General features: G+C 39.0%; 1 protein-coding gene across 3 annotated transcripts; it reads right to left on the bottom strand.

The window, feature by feature from the left end:
• Positions 1 to 508: 508 nt before the first annotated feature.
• LOC135452202 (threonine--tRNA ligase 1, cytoplasmic-like) lies at positions 509 to 14,809 on the bottom strand. Of its 3 annotated transcripts, XM_064722086.1 has the most exons (19): positions 14,555 to 14,809; positions 13,771 to 13,863; positions 12,799 to 12,989; positions 12,158 to 12,281; positions 10,946 to 11,067; positions 10,062 to 10,179; positions 9,772 to 9,836; positions 9,004 to 9,082; positions 7,671 to 7,817; positions 6,957 to 7,055; positions 6,457 to 6,623; positions 5,847 to 6,009; positions 5,104 to 5,241; positions 4,599 to 4,676; positions 4,399 to 4,499; positions 3,184 to 3,288; positions 2,321 to 2,393; positions 1,484 to 1,598; positions 509 to 1,368 (listed from the first exon to the last, which is right to left on the bottom strand). In XM_064722086.1, exons 1-19 carry the CDS (start codon positions 14,807 to 14,809, stop codon positions 1,220 to 1,222), a joined length of 2,382 nt encoding a protein of 793 aa, XP_064578156.1. In that variant the 3' UTR covers positions 509 to 1,219. The 3 variants fall into 3 exon arrangements, 2 of the variants coding, with proteins under 2 accessions (XP_064578156.1, XP_064578157.1); XR_010441552.1 differs by lacking the exon at positions 2,321 to 2,393 and having other exon boundaries at positions 1,271 to 1,368; XM_064722087.1 differs by lacking the exons at positions 509 to 1,368; positions 1,484 to 1,598 and having other exon boundaries at positions 2,346 to 2,475.
• Positions 14,810 to 15,384: the final 575 nt, after the last annotated feature.

Raw genomic sequence — 15,384 nt, 5'->3', positions numbered from 1 at the left:
CGGAACAGAAAGCGTTCCCATTGCTCCTTCAATGTTTGCTTTTCCCCCTTTTCTTTTACAAGGAGATAAAAACAGATCCACAAATACAAAACCAAACACAGACCTATTAAACACAGATCTGCACGAGTGTGAGGCAAAAGCAAAACATAAGCTTTGTATTTGTGTTAATATTTACACACTAAATTGTAGTTTCTGCTTCACGGCTGTGATATTTAAATCACAATTAGAGCTGTATAGCTTACGTAACTGAGCAATACACTTAACACTATTTAAGTCTATTAACTAAATAACAGCATATTAAAGTGAAAAAAATGGTCAAAATCAATCTCTAAAAAAATCCAGCTCAATTGCCTGCAACAGCAGCTTTAAAAATAATTTCTAAGCATAAACAAAACAGAAATATGGCCAGCTTCAAGTCCAGCTTACTGTTATAAAATTAAAATTTTCCTCTGCTCCTTTTCAGCATCCTAACTACTTGTAGCAAATAAAATAATAAACTACACACAGAAAGGTTTTTCAAAGTTTACTTTTTTGTTTTAGTAAAAAGCCAAAACAGCAGCAAACAGAGGGAAAAAAAATAAAACACTTCACACAAAGTTATAGTAATTGAACTGCACTCTTGGCAACCACCATCACAGCAACCAGCCATCCCACCAGCTCCACGAGTGCCTTTTACACTGAGAATTCCAACAAAGACTCCAGTGCATTCACAGTCTCTGAACACTCATTCTGAAACAATCAAGCTATTCAATCTCCCCCCAAATTTTTGTTAGCATCTGGAGCTAGAAGAAAACCTAATGCAAACTGCTCCTGAGGCACGTGTGCACTGCCAGGCTCAGGATGCCAGGTCACAGTCAGGTACCTGCTCCGTGACTGAGGGAGCTCAGCACCCCCAGCATCTCCCCTGTCCTTCCCAGCCTCCTGATCCCCACCATGGTACAGCCCTGACTTATTTCCACAGCAAACCCACCACATCAGAGGTGTAGGACTTCCTAAATCAGCATTCTGCAATTCAGGCAGATTGGAAACCCATGCGATTGTTAAAGGAACTGGCAGGTGCATCTGTCCTCTCATGCTTTTCCTGGAGCACCAACAGTGCTCCATTTGCTTAGTTTGTGTATCCATGAACTGAAAATTCTCTTAGATGAGCATCACTGCTGTGCAGGAAAAAAGAAACATTTCACATAGGCAGCTAATATTTTTTTTCCTAGCAGCAACATCAGAATTCTTCTTCTGCGTTTGCAATTTGTGAAGTCTTAAATTTCTTGAGTTTTTCAATAGTAGAAGATACTGAAATCTCTCCATGAACTTTGTTGTCTCTGGTTCGTACATTGACAGCATTATTTGCTTTCTCCTTTTCTCCAACCACTGCAAGACATAGCACAAAATATTACACAATCTACATTAGAAAATGAGCCTAGAACAAACTTTGTCCAACATTAGAACTTAAATGATATTCAGAAATGTAAGATGCTGTAATTACCTAAAATGAAGTTATACTGAGCCAGCTGTGCATTTCTAATTTTCTTGTTTAATGTGCAACTTTGATCTAGATCCACATCTGACATAAATCCTGCTTCAAAAAACTGGTTGCAAACCTAAAAAAAAAAAAAAAATCCAAAGAAACCAAAACCCTCTTAGTATTACTATATAGTTTACAACATACATTTGTAAATGCTGCAGTTATTGACTTCTTTCAATAATTAACTAATGCATATGCATAATTTTGTTCTTGTGGATGATTATAACAATTTCAGTGATGAAGTTATCTGAATAAACCTGCACACACAGCAGCACTCCAGCTGGGAGACAATAGAAGATAACATCTATATCAAACACGTGCTGCTCTGCTACTGCATGTCAAAAAATGTTCTCAGAGAAAGAACAAAGGGGAGTAGGAACAAACACACTTATTCTTGCATTAAAAGGAGAGCATGGGACAGGTGTAAAACCCACCATGGTTCAAAAGGGATGTAATCAATAATACACATGGTGGGAAATGGAAGAAACTGGCTCTGCCTACTTAGAGCTGAGAGTGCTGTAATGAAGCATTAGTTACATAAGGTTTGTCATCCAGGATGCTTCATCCTTGAATAATTACAGAAGTATGCACATAATTAAAGAACCCAAAATACTCGAAGTTGCATACCCCTTACTCAGACATACACAAATTTTGGACAGAAACTTTTATATCGAAAAACTGACCTCTCTCCCCCACCATGTCTCCAGAGTTATGGCACATTAATTCCCTGCTCTAGGACAAGCACAAAGGATCTCTGCAATGTGCCTGCAGGCACAAGGAGACAAGCTGTGCTCTCACCTGCTGGGCGTACTGCTCCGAGGTGGGGCCCACAGGCACAACCATCACCTGCCGTGGAGACAGCCACAGCGGCCTGGCCAGCACGGGACACAGGAAACAAAGGTGCATTTTACATTTCCACTCACAGCCACAGCCATGTTCCACAATAATCATTTCTGTATAGAATTATTTATGTTAGCTAAGGCTGCTGGATAGTGCATTCTCCCTCATTTCAAGCTCACACAAAATAGCAAATTGATTGCAGTAAAATGACATATTGGGAAGTTGGACCTTCTGGTTTCTTCCCACATGACTTCACAACTTGAAACAGAATTCTTTTCTGCATAATTTTCACTTTTATCTGTTACTTAACAGTGAAGATGGACAGTCAGGTGACTGAAAACAAGAATTAACTTTTCCTTAGTACTTTAAATACACTCATGAAGAAATACTTCCAGATCTTATCCAAGATGAAAGGAACAATCTTAGAAGTACAAAAATATTTCACATATTACAATTACTTAATGCCTGTGTATACACAAATAATTGCTTTACATACATCTGACATCCTGCTGGTACACAAGCACAATTTTGAAGAAAAAAGGAACAAGAATAATGCAGGACTTACACATTCAATTACAATTCCTATTTCTGCTTTTTTAATTTTTTTGTCTGCAGCCTCATGAAATTGTATGGATATCATACAACTCAGACCAGAAAACCTGACTTTTCTTGTAATCTTACTAATTTTGAGAAAATTTTAGGGTTATTATTTTTGCATTATAATATACGGGACAATAGGAAGGATATGCAGTTTCTACATTGTTAAAGTCTTCTTAGCATTCCATTTGTTAGAACTGTTAAAGTCTTAGATTTCCACATACCATTTTCCTCCATAATTTTCTGCTAGAATAGCTATCATTCTCTCCACAGATCCCAAAATAGCTCTGTGAATAATCACTGGCCTTTTCTTGTCATCACCATCCTTACTGAAAAAAAGAAGGTTTTTGTTTAAAAATAAAGTTATCTTAGCTCACACACATGTAATCTTACTAATATTTTTGATTCTACTTTTAACATAAAGACAAATTTTAGTTATACTTATGAGAAGTCTACTGGTTTTATTAAAAATGTACTTCAAGTCAGCTGGGCTTTTAAAGAAATTCTAATTTAAAATAATCATGCCTGCAGCTAGTGGCAGAGACACACTCTTAAACTTGAGAAGACACTTGACTGACTCAGCACCATTTTTGTGCATTTTAATATTTTATGTTCTTCCTTGCACTCCCTTTCCATTAGGACTTGCTTTTATTTTGTTGTAAAGGAACTTACCTGCCCTTACTTTTCATTACTTAAATTACAATCCTGAAATTTTAAAAAACTGGCTTTTTAAAAAAAAGCCAGTTCATAATAATATTATCACTTATCATAAAAGCTAAGAAATCTACTGTAGAATATACCACAGGACCAAAAAATTACAAATTCTTATCTATCTCCCCATCTTCAAAATATGCAAAAGTCAAACACGATTTGCAAAAATACAACCCAGAAAATGAGTATTCACGTCAACGTGGCACTAAAATTAATTTCCTCAGTGGGCTTAGCTGGAAACCAGACAGATTTTCACTAAAAGCTGTTTGCACTTGGTTTATGTTCAAAGTTAACTAATTTAATCAGACAAAAATAAAGAACCACTTAGTACAAACATACATTGCTCCTTAGGGCATGCTTGAATTTGTGTGCTGTGTATTCCAAGGAGACACAATGACTAGGCTGAAAAAGAAAACTGACTCAGCTGAGGGGTTTTTAGCATTACTTGTGATCAATTGTCTTCAAAATTGGCAGACAAGACAGAAAATGAGATTTTCCTGCATTCACAATCAAAGTGAGCTATCATTACAGTGAGAAAATATCTCCAAGTTCATGACTCGCTCCTCTACCCACTGGGGGTGTCTGCTCTGCCTACCAGCTGACTGATTTACAAGCTAATCATTTGTTAAATGAGCAATATAGCATTAGTACATAATGGGAATTGCAGATAATGAAAGCTATTGTTTAATTTCATTTTAAAAAGGAAGATATTCAGCTGAACCACTCACCCAACATAAGTAAGATTAAAGCGAATGGGTAGCTGGAAGTCAAGCTGGATGGTGGCACACTGATGGTACCTGCCAATTGCATCTTTGATTTTAATATCAATCTGTGAAGCAAAATGACACAGTTACTAAATACAGTCTGCCTGCAGTACATCTGCATTTCTGTCCATCCCAAAGTTATACTGAAATGCTGACTCACTAACCTTAGGGCCATAAAATGCTCCATCTCCTGGATTCAAACTCCATTGCTCTCCAAAGTCATTCAAGCTGTTCTGAAGTTGCTAATCATAATAATGAGAGAGTAATTAAAAAGGTATAGAAGGGCCTCTAATTACTACAAGTCAAAGCAATTGCCTTTGAAATTCAAAAGGAGTCAAAAGGCAGCACAACCTCTGTTGTTCAAGCATTTGTTCATTTGTGATAAATAATGTGGAAATAGTGGTTCCTTGTATAAATATAATGATTAATCAGAAAAAAAAAATAGAAATTTAACTAGTTCAAGGTAAGGGGCAAGGTAAGAATCTGAAAGTTCTGATTTTCTATAGAAACTTCAGATTTAATGTGCTATTTTCCTACAAGAATCCAGGGGCAGTATTTAGCATGTGATTTAAGCAATTTCCCCATGCAGCATGGAAGAACTCGGTTAAATATCTATCTCTGTAAGTACATATATTAAGGGGTTGGTTTGTTTGCTTTTAAATTAATCACCTTTTCTGCATGATCCCAGATCTCTAAATCTCCAAGATAATTTTCTGGTCTTGTAGAAAGATGTAGTTGAAAGGTAAAGCCAAAGACAGCGTACACTGACTTCAAGAAATCAAGGCAGTCCTTAATTTCCTCTTCAATCTTAAATATAAAACATATTAAATAGGTTAAAATTGACTTACATAAAAATGTAATTGAAGATACTGAATTCCTCATAAGAAGAACATAAGAAAGAATTAAAAGCCACTTGAAAATGACATCCAAGGAACCCAAATCCATTTAATGGCCAAAGAAAGACCTGAGGTGTTGTGGCTTCATAGCATGGCAAGAAAAGTGGTATTTTTGTTAAGCGTGAGGTTCTGGAGTCAAATTGTATCTTGAACTAAAGTAAATCAATTTTTACCTGTAGTTCCACTAAAATTTATGGCATTACTGACAAAATAAAGTTTTTATTCAGCATTACTATAGAAAACAATGGGATCAACTGCTTTTTTTTTTTGCAGAGGGAGATGGAAAATGCAACAAATCTTACTTTCTGGGGTTTACCTACCCAATGCATCTTTCTAAATAAAATGAAGCACCTAGAAAAAAACAACCAAAAGCAGCTTTACACTATACAATGGAAGAATCAAGAGTTGAAATACTTTGGGGATTTTTGTCTTGCTTACTGTTAGTTTGCACTAAGAGAGGGAAGGGGTATTTTGGTTGACTGGTGGGGATGTGGAAGGCGCCTTTTTTCTTTTTACCTGTTCCATTGTGCAAAAGATGTGAGCATCATCTTGCTGGAAGCGCCTCACACGAGTCAAACCACTCAGAGTGCCTGAGAGCTCATTTCGGTGAAGAACTCCAAAGTCTGCCAGTCTAAGAGGCAATTCCCTCCAGGATCGGGGCCGATGGGCAAACATCAAGCTGAAAGGAACAAGGAAGAACCTTCCTTTTACCCTTCTTACAGGAGATCTAAGCAACACAGAAACAAACAAAGCTCTGTACAGACAGTAATCACATTTTAACTATTTACTCATTCAGAGTGTCTACATCCTGAAAGACAGGCAAACACAAGGAGCACACTACTCAGTGTACTGCTAAAGATCACTGAGGAAAAAAAACACTGCAAGAGTAAATCAAGACTGGTTAATCCATACTCTTCTTGGAACACCACATCTGATGCCCACCTCTATCCCACAGAACTCATATTTACTAGTGGTACAGACTAGTATTAGCAGGCACAAACCCAGCTCAGTGCAGACTTACTGCATACACACATTACTGTGTGTATTAATACTCCTTTTATTCCTCCTCAGCCCCAAAAAGGATAAATGCCATAAAATGAGACATTTTCCAGTTGAGAGTACAAACCAGTGTCCTGGACAATTCATGGGTTTAAGGGCAAAGGTTTCCTTCTCAATCTCAAATGAGAACATATTTTCACTGTAGTGCTGCCAGTGTCCTGAAGCTTCCCAGAGTTTACTGTTGAAGACGTTTGGAGACACGACTTCAGTGAAATTGCGCCTGCGATATTCCCCCTGGACAGCAAATGCAACGTTGAAAAGGTGAGAGAGCTTTTGACAAGCAACAGCTTGATTCTTTTCAACTGTGGTATTATGATGGCAATTTACAGGGACACAATAGGACTACTGCACATGTGGAGTTGGCACAATTGAAAAAACACAGCTTCACTCTGCCTTATTTTCAAAAAGGTTAAATTTTTATAATCCTTGTAAAAATCTTGTATATGTTTACATACATAGATGCTTCTCTTTCTGTGGCCAGCTCAGCACTATGAATGGCCTATCATTTAACAACAAATGACAATCAAGTTGTCAGGACTTGTATCAGTAACATCAGGACATACTCACCCGTATGAAATCCACCAGAGTGTTATACAGAAAGGCACCTCTAGGGAGGAAAAAGCAGCTTCCAGGACTCAAATCATGAAAGAAGAAGAGTTCTTGCTCCTAGGTAAATCCAAACCAGAATGCTCTAATAGCAATTCAGAGAGAATTGCAGAATGTAACTACTTCACACATATCAAGACACTGCTTGCAAAGATGGGACATTACAGCAACAAGATGATTTATGGTCTAAAATTTCTCAGCAAGACAAGTTAATTGACGTGCAGTTCTTACTCCTAGAGATTGTAAGAACACCAAATTCCATTTGATTCTTTGACCATGTAAACACACATTTCCCCAAATTTCCACCAATTATAAAGAATGACCAAACCATGTTATTTACACAATTTCTAAATAAATTCTCTTCTGTGAAAAACAGAGTGGTGTAGGTAGGATCTGAAAAGACTCTACATTAATAGGTTTAAGGTTTATATCCCTAAACTAAGGGACTAAAGCCATTAACTTCTTCCCAACATTAGTTTAACACTCATATGCAAGTCATGAGTTTGTAGAACTAAAATTTTAAAATATAAGTGACACCAAGAAGCACAGAGAACTGGCTCCCCTTAAAACTGTCAAAAAACAACAACAACAAAAAACCAAACCAAAACTAAAATACAAGAGAAGAGAATAAATTCTACAACAGAAGTATAAAAAGTAGACAGTGGAATAGTGTACCTTTCCAATTTTCCTATGATCCCGGTTTTTGGCTTCTTCCTGGACTCTTTCCCATTCCTTCATCATTTTGTTATCAGGAAAGGATATTCCATATATTCTCTGCAGAGTTTCCATGTCAGATTTTCCTTCCCAATATGTAGAGGAACTCTGATACACACAACCCATACTTTAGGATAATATTACATAATGTCAGGGAAAGAGGGATAAACACTAACCCATTTGAACATTATTGCATTTTTCCTTGGGAAAAGATTTATATGCAGTCCTTCAGCTTTTGTTTGTAATACAAAGAGACTTGCAGTGCCTTTTAGTCAGCATACTAATACAGAAGACAAGCAGAAGTGACAGGTCAAATCCTATTTTATTCTGCTTAGGTACCTTGTTTTAACTCACATCATGGCGTATTTTATTTTTTTCATGTTATGGCTTTTAAAGAGACAGGAGTTGTTTACATTGAAAACATAATGCAGTAGGAAAACAAGAACAGCAAACCAAACCTAACTTGCACAATTAAATCTGAGCAGTTTTAACCCTCTACCAACTCAATCCCCAGAACTCAAGAGTTCCACACACTTCAGTTTGGAAGCCAGGAAAAGCCACAGTGATGAATGTTCCAAAGAGCTCAGTCTAATAAGGTTACCAAAAGTAGGATCTGTGAGTAACTTAAACTACAACACACATTCAGAGGCCTCTGCAAACACTGTCTCTGGCTTCCCTGGAAGCAATGCCATTTTTTAACAGCAGCACTTGCAGACCTGCTGAGGTCCACTTGATCTCCTGTACCTGACAAGGTCAAAATACTGTTTTTCGGACCCAGTGAGTACCTTAATGTTAACTTACTGCAGAACAGAGCATGTACACCCCCTTGCAATCAGACTAAGCAGGACCCTTGTGCTGTGAAGTGCAGTGCTGAGGGGAGGCAGTGGCACAGTCCTGCCACAAGGACTGAGGCTGCTCTTCCCTCCTGCACACAGCAGAATTGGCTCCACAGCTCATCTGTCACCACTAGCTAGAGTAGTTTTGCAGTGCTCTTCATCAGTCTAAATGAGCAGGTTACTACACTAATACTCTGATAAAAACATGCTGGTAACTTCCACTGAGGTACTACTGCCTTAGCCAAGAATCAGTAAATGTCAGACACAGATCAACAACTAAAGTCAGTAGTTCTACTTGTACAATGGGAACTGGGAAAGAAATGAAGAACTATTGTACAGTAAGCAAAGAAAACTACACAAAGGACCAATCCTAGTACAGTCAGATCAGGAAAAATACACATATAAATAAATCAACAGACAATTTATTTCATTTTGATGCACAGTTAATTTCAACTTACCTTAACTATTTTAAGGGCCTTAATTTTACCAGTGTGTCTCACATGTGGTCCCTTGCAGAGATCAATCAATGGACCACATCTACATGCCAAAACAAAAAGAGTGTTCATTTCCAAGCAACCCAACATTTTTCAATACATTCACTAATGACACACAAGTTCATGTTGGACTCATTCAAACATGCCAGCAAATATAAATATGCACAATGCAGCAAACTCAGTGCACCTTAAATGTAACTGTGCTTTCTACCTGAAGTGAAATATTCACTCAGTAAATGCTCAGAACAACTGATCCATTTTCAAGAGCATCATTTCACATTTGCCAATTCATACAGTTCCATATGTGAACTTGTTCAAGTTGGCCAGGAAATTTTAAAGTATGCACATCAAACAGAAAATGATGTTGCCATTTTCCAACCAACTAACAAGTAACTGAATGAGCAGGTTCCTCACCCCACATTGAGCTAGAATTAGCTCTACACATTATGCATCAAGACAATGTCGGAGATGGCAACTTATTTTAATCAGTCTACTGAAACCAGAGGGGATAAATAAAAACTGGATTTGACATTTGTCCACAAATTGAGACCTAATCTGTCCCAGTAGAGAAAGAAAATCACACTATACCTATGCAGCAATAATATTTGCAAACTATAGTCCCAATCACACAAGAATTCAGAACTTAGAATAAAAAAACCCAATTTTTTCTCTAAAATTAAATTAATTAGCTATAAAAATACCTAATAATACCATTCAAGTATATTTCTTTACCTGTATACTGTGGTAGTTGGTGTCTTCACCTTCTCATTAAGGATACGACACTTAAACTTGTTATACTGTGTGTGGAAGCATGAAAAGCCAGAAACATTAACAAAATGGATAATAAAATTCTCTTCAAACATTACATTCTTATATTGCAAGTGTATCAGTAAAAGATACTTCTAACTAAAAAAAAAAAAAACAAAAAGCCCCCAAAACAAACAAAAACCCAAACAAATCAAAACAAACCAACAACAACAAAAAAACCCCACATCAGATTCACAGCTACTCTAAAGATTTACCTTAAACATGTCTAACAGGATCTCCTTTTTGACTTCTAGCCTTTCAAAAGGCTGTTTCTCTTTTATGATATTTTTACAACGGTTCTCTAGTAGTGGGAATTCAGTACTAGATACACTTCTAGATAAAAAGACACAGGCAAAAGAAACGTAAATTAATTATTTTGGTACTCCCATTTTTCTAATGGTCTAATTCGAAAAACATGGAATGTGTTGTGATTTGTCACAGTATTTTTTTCTTAATTAATTACAATCAGCTGTATTTTCAGACATAAAACCCAGAAACACAGATAGTACCACCCTGAAAAATCCATTGCAATCATTCCTTTGAATGTCTGGAACAGTCTTTGACATGATTGACTGTCTGGAAGACCTATAGTTCAAAATACACATATGATTTAGGAAAAAAACAAACCAAGGGGGAAAAAGGCTCAACCCAGCCCCAAGAGCCAGTTTATCAGCTCATGCAGATTCAGTATTCTCCCTGCCTACAGAAGGATAAACAAGGAAAAAACAGAATTGTAAAGCTGTGCACAAGGATTAGAAAAGTAGTGAACACCTAGACAAGTTACATTTGTGCCCTTTCTACAAGTGACTGTCGCCCCTGGAAACCAAACAGGACTCTTGAAGGAAACCATCCCTTTTGCCTCAGGAATTTCAGAAAGTTCAACCCAAACACTACATTTTTTTCCACAGAGCAGCTTCAGCTCTTACTGCTTCTGAATTTAAATATATACACACACTCAATTGAACTGTATATATAGAAGACTATGTTTCAAATCATATTAGAGTCAGAATTATACTTTTAACATGCAGAAACAAACAAAATAATTCTAGTACTAATCTTTAATAGGGACTATTAAAGTTCTAAGACACTGTAATTTTACCTGTCCTCAATATACATGTCATAATGAAATCCATTCTCAATTGGTGGTCCATAGCATAAGCAGCCCCCAAAATGTCCTTCCATGGCCTCTCCAAGAATGTGAGCACTTGAATGCCAATAAACCTGTAAATGAAGTCAGCTGAGCAAACCATGAGGTCAATGGCATTGTGTAACTAAAAAGAAGAAAAAGCAAACTAGAGATATCTGCAGGTAGGACACAGACTGGAACCAATGTTATTCAAATTTTGAGAGAAGTAAAACAACTTTGTATTACTCATTTAGAATACTTCAAAATGAAAAGATAAAGGCCCATCATAGTTCAGTCTGAAAGAGGATGACTCTACCTCTGCACAATTCCTTCAATTTAATTACTGTACCTTGTTTATTTAGAAGTTAATTTCAGATGAAGTCTGTGCACCACTAATCACATCTAAAGCAATGTAGTGAGTTAGGCTGCCATTGTTCACATTCAGTACATTTATTAATGGGTCTGTAAAGTACATTACCTGAAATGTCAGCAGAGAAGCCAACAACACAGTAGATCAATACCAGTCTGATGTTCTGACTTCTTATTAATAGAGACTATTTCAGAGCTACTGCTATAAGATAAAGCCTTGACAGGCTCCTGAAATGTCTCCAACAAGCTTAATCACATGAATAATTCTTTGACAAACCTGAAGTCCAATCCCAGCGTATAAGGATAACATAAGATTCAGATTGAATACCATTAAAAAAAATCTCAGTCAAGTTGCTAAGTATACATACAGTTTAATTGACTTAGAAATGTCTACTTAAGGATCTAATAAACAGTGCCAGTACCAGGGGGTGTAGATTTTATTTATGGCTCAAGTCTAATATTGGATAGCTTTTAGAAAACAGTTGAGACTGCCTCACTTTGCTTTCATCATCTGATCTTCAAATGCACTGAGCCAAACCACAGACTGCTTCAAGTTCACATACAAATCAAGGCTTTCTGTGCTAACTCCTTTGAGAAATAACTTGTTTATGTAAAAGAGAAGGATGAAAAGGACACAGATTTTACTCACTCTCAGACTACAGGCACTTAGAATTTAATCTTTGTTGAATCACAGGAAATACATTACTCGAATAGTTTTGTGGGTTTTTTTAATATAAGATTTTTAAAGCTTAATGCTGCAATCAATTTTATGTCATCAGTTTCTTTAATCAAGCAGAAAGCAGAGTGTTTACTCACAGCTTTGGCTTCTTCATTATCAAAGGTGAGCAGCTCTAGAGTACAATCTCCCTCCAGTGGACGGTCCAGATCCCAGAGCTCACCATTCACTTTGGCTATGACTGCGTTTGAAGCCAACACTTGACTACAGAAACAGAAGAGACAAGAGACAAGAATATTTAGGTTCAGATTTGTAAAAGACTTTAGATTTCTAAAGATCACATCCACATCTTGTAGCACTTGAAGACCATAAACTTTTGCTTCTGTGGTCTTCTTAAACACTTGCCTACTTTTAAGGTTTAGAACCTTAAGGTCTTGAGAGGTTTTGTTTAACACTTTTCAGTGCTGGGGATCTGGAGGAAAGGCTGCTCCTTACAACAGGTTCTACTGATTCTGCTGACTCACAAAATGTCTCTCAATTCCCAGCAGTGCCACAGATTTAGCTGGAAGCATTATGATCCCAGCACAGAATCCCAAGCATCAGAACTGCAACCAGCTGTTTCTACTACATGAAGCTGAAGTGGCAATGCTTCCCAAGCAAACCAGTTTAAGGGAACCACCACCCAGTGACCATGATATACATTTTATATAACAAGGTAAGAGACAAATGATAGTAACAGTTTGATCACTACAGAAGTACAACTCCTTGAATGTGCCGTTACCTAATTCCTACAGCTAATTGATATGGTGTGGTTTTCCAAGATTCCCCTTCAAGTGTCTCCCCATCTGTCAGAGTAATTTTGATAGGTTTGCTCTGGTTGACTGCTCTGTAAGCTAGCAAAGCATCATGTTCTTTTTTCAGTACTTCATAAAGCTTCAGTCTGTCTTCTATGAAGCTTGGCACACACTGGAGCTGTAAGACATAAAGTCGGTCACATACACATATTTGTGAGACAGAGAGTAAAAGGATTCACAGTGTTGGTGCATCCCCAGAGGTTCCAACTTGTCCAGATTTAACTGTACTGGAATTTACACTAAAATTCAGTAAAGCATTTATAAATAATAACATACAGGATAGTCCCATCTAACTTACTGACTATTTTAGAGTCATTTTCCATGCACTTTCATCAATCTGGGTCTAAATGGGTCTGTGAGCTGGACCTCAGAAAGCAGCTTATATTCCTGACCCAAAATTTGCATTTGGCAGATGTCCTGGAGAAATTTGGATCACTCCAACAAGCCCCCACTTCTGTCACTACATTCAAAGCATCAGATTCAAGCCAGACAGTTCACATGAAGGTTCCTGTATTTTGAGAGAAGTAAAACTCACCTTAGCTTAAGGTGAATTATTAAGCTCTATTGTACTACAGAAATACTGCCAACATCCCTTCAGCCATCATGAATGCTCATGAACCATCACCCTCCTTACGCACCACAAAACCATGAGCTTTATTTTCCAATAACCTAAATCCTTTCGTTATATAAAAGGTAGAGATTTAATAATGTATCAGTAACCCTACTAATGCAAGATTAAGCTCTTGAATAATGTGAGGTTTTTTTCTCTGTGCTATAGCAAGCTTTCTCCCCAAAAGCTGGGATTTTAAAATACAGCAAAGTATTCCAGATTTGAGTGCCTTTTCTTGACCTGGCTGAAAACCACTTGTATTACTATGTGGTATTAAAGAACCACTTACATCATTCTGGTGCTGGTTCACAGCTTCATTTTCCTTTTTCTTTTCCTCTTTAATTTGATTCACTGCATCAGCTGGACTTGCACTGGAGACTTTCTGAAAACAGTGAGAATACAAAGTATATCCCCATTATACCATCACCTTTTTTTTCCCAGCAATCATCAAAACAAACCAAATCAGTATAATATAGGGCTAGAAAGGCAATTACAGGGAAGAAGGTATGTCCTCAGTACAAAGACTTCTCATGGCACATCTAAACTACATCCTTTTGATGTTCAGCAGACACAGCAATGCTGCTCACCAAGCAAAGTCCTCTCAACAAAATTTTCCAAATTTTACTACTACAACTATCATTAGCAAAATCACCACAGAGAGGCCGTTGGAGATCAAACCAGAGGAGTGAGCAGTCATAGCAATTTACAATGGTGTGACACCTTGAACAGGTTGCCCAGTGATGCTGTGGATGCCCATTCCCAGCAGTGTTAAGGCCAGGCTGGATGGAGCTATGATCAATCTGGTCTAGTGGAAGATGTTCCTGCCCGTGGCAAGGGGCTTGAACAAGATGATCTTTAGGGTCTTTCCCAACCCAAACAATTTTATGAACGCGCCGCCTTGGCACAAGGGCAGAGACCACTGCCCCGTGCTGCGGGCAGACACCGCGTCAGGCTTCTGCTCCCGGGGGCTGGGCACAGGCGGCTCGGCCCCGTGAGTGTCCCTGTCCCATCCCGTCCCTTCCCGCCCGCCCGGGGTCACCGTCCCGCCCCGCTCCGAGCGCTCCCGGCGCTACCTCTCCGCCGGCCGGGGGCTGCGCCGGCGCCGCCCGGCCCAGCTCGGCCGCCAGGCTGCGGCGCAGGTGCAGCAGGCGGTAGCGCAGCTTCTCGTTCTCGGCCCGCAGCCGCTGCAGCTCGGGGCTGGCGCTGCCGGGGCAGTGCAGCTCCTGCGGCTCCTTCAGCCGCCCGACCTCGGCCGCCAGCCAGCGCAGCTCCCGCTCCTGCCGCGACAGCCGCAGCTCCACCGCCTCGGCGGCCGCCGCTGCCGCCATCTTGGCCCCGGCGCGCTCCGCCCCGGCCCCGCCCGCTGCCGCCGGAGCCCGCCCGGGCAGTGAGGGGCGTTCCTGCTCCCATCGCTCCTTTTAAATGAGCAAACGGCTCTATGGAGCCGCTGGTGCTGTGCCGGTGATCAATCAACCTACCCGAGGCCGGTGAGCAATTGGGAAGCGTAGATATCCACAGAATCAATTGGGGTGGAAAACACCTCTGAGATCATCGAGTCCAACCTATGACCGAGGACCACCGCGTCAAGTGGAGCATGGCTCCATGTGCCACATTCAGTCTTTCCTTAAACGCTTTATGAAACAATGGCATTGTTAAAACGTGTTGGTCGATTGCATTCTTATTTGACTTCACTGTCAAATAAACACTGCCAGAGCTTATTTGTAGTGGATGCTTCCTGGCTGACACCATTTCGTATGAAATCAGGCTGATTGAAACTATTGAGCATCTTAGCACAAATTGCAGAACTTAGCACGAAGGTAAATACTTCGAAGAGGTTTGAGTTGCCAGGTATTAGGACTCAGATTGTTCAACTCCTATTGCACAACCCAACAGTCTGCTGCAT

This window comes from Zonotrichia leucophrys, chromosome 10 (assembly GCF_028769735.1).
Source record: "Zonotrichia leucophrys gambelii isolate GWCS_2022_RI chromosome 10, RI_Zleu_2.0, whole genome shotgun sequence".
In the NCBI taxonomy this organism is placed as follows: Eukaryota; Metazoa; Chordata; class Aves; order Passeriformes; family Passerellidae; genus Zonotrichia; species Zonotrichia leucophrys.
The sequence above is the reverse complement of the archived record's forward strand: the minus strand, read 5'-3'. Positions and strand labels throughout refer to the sequence as shown.

Excerpts from the sequence above, each read along its gene's own strand:
- LOC135452202 (XM_064722086.1), bottom strand. The coding sequence starts at position 14,809 with ATGGCGGCAGCGGCGGCCGCCGAGGCGGTGGAGCTGCGGCTGTCGCGG. Across the intron at positions 13,864-14,554 it reads AGCCCCCGGCCGGCGGAGAG|AAAGTCTCCAGTGCAAGTCC; the intron begins GTAGCGCCGGGA and ends CACTGTTTTCAG. Across the intron at positions 12,990-13,770 it reads TGAACCAGCACCAGAATGAT|CTCCAGTGTGTGCCAAGCTT; the intron begins GTAAGTGGTTCT and ends TATGTCTTACAG.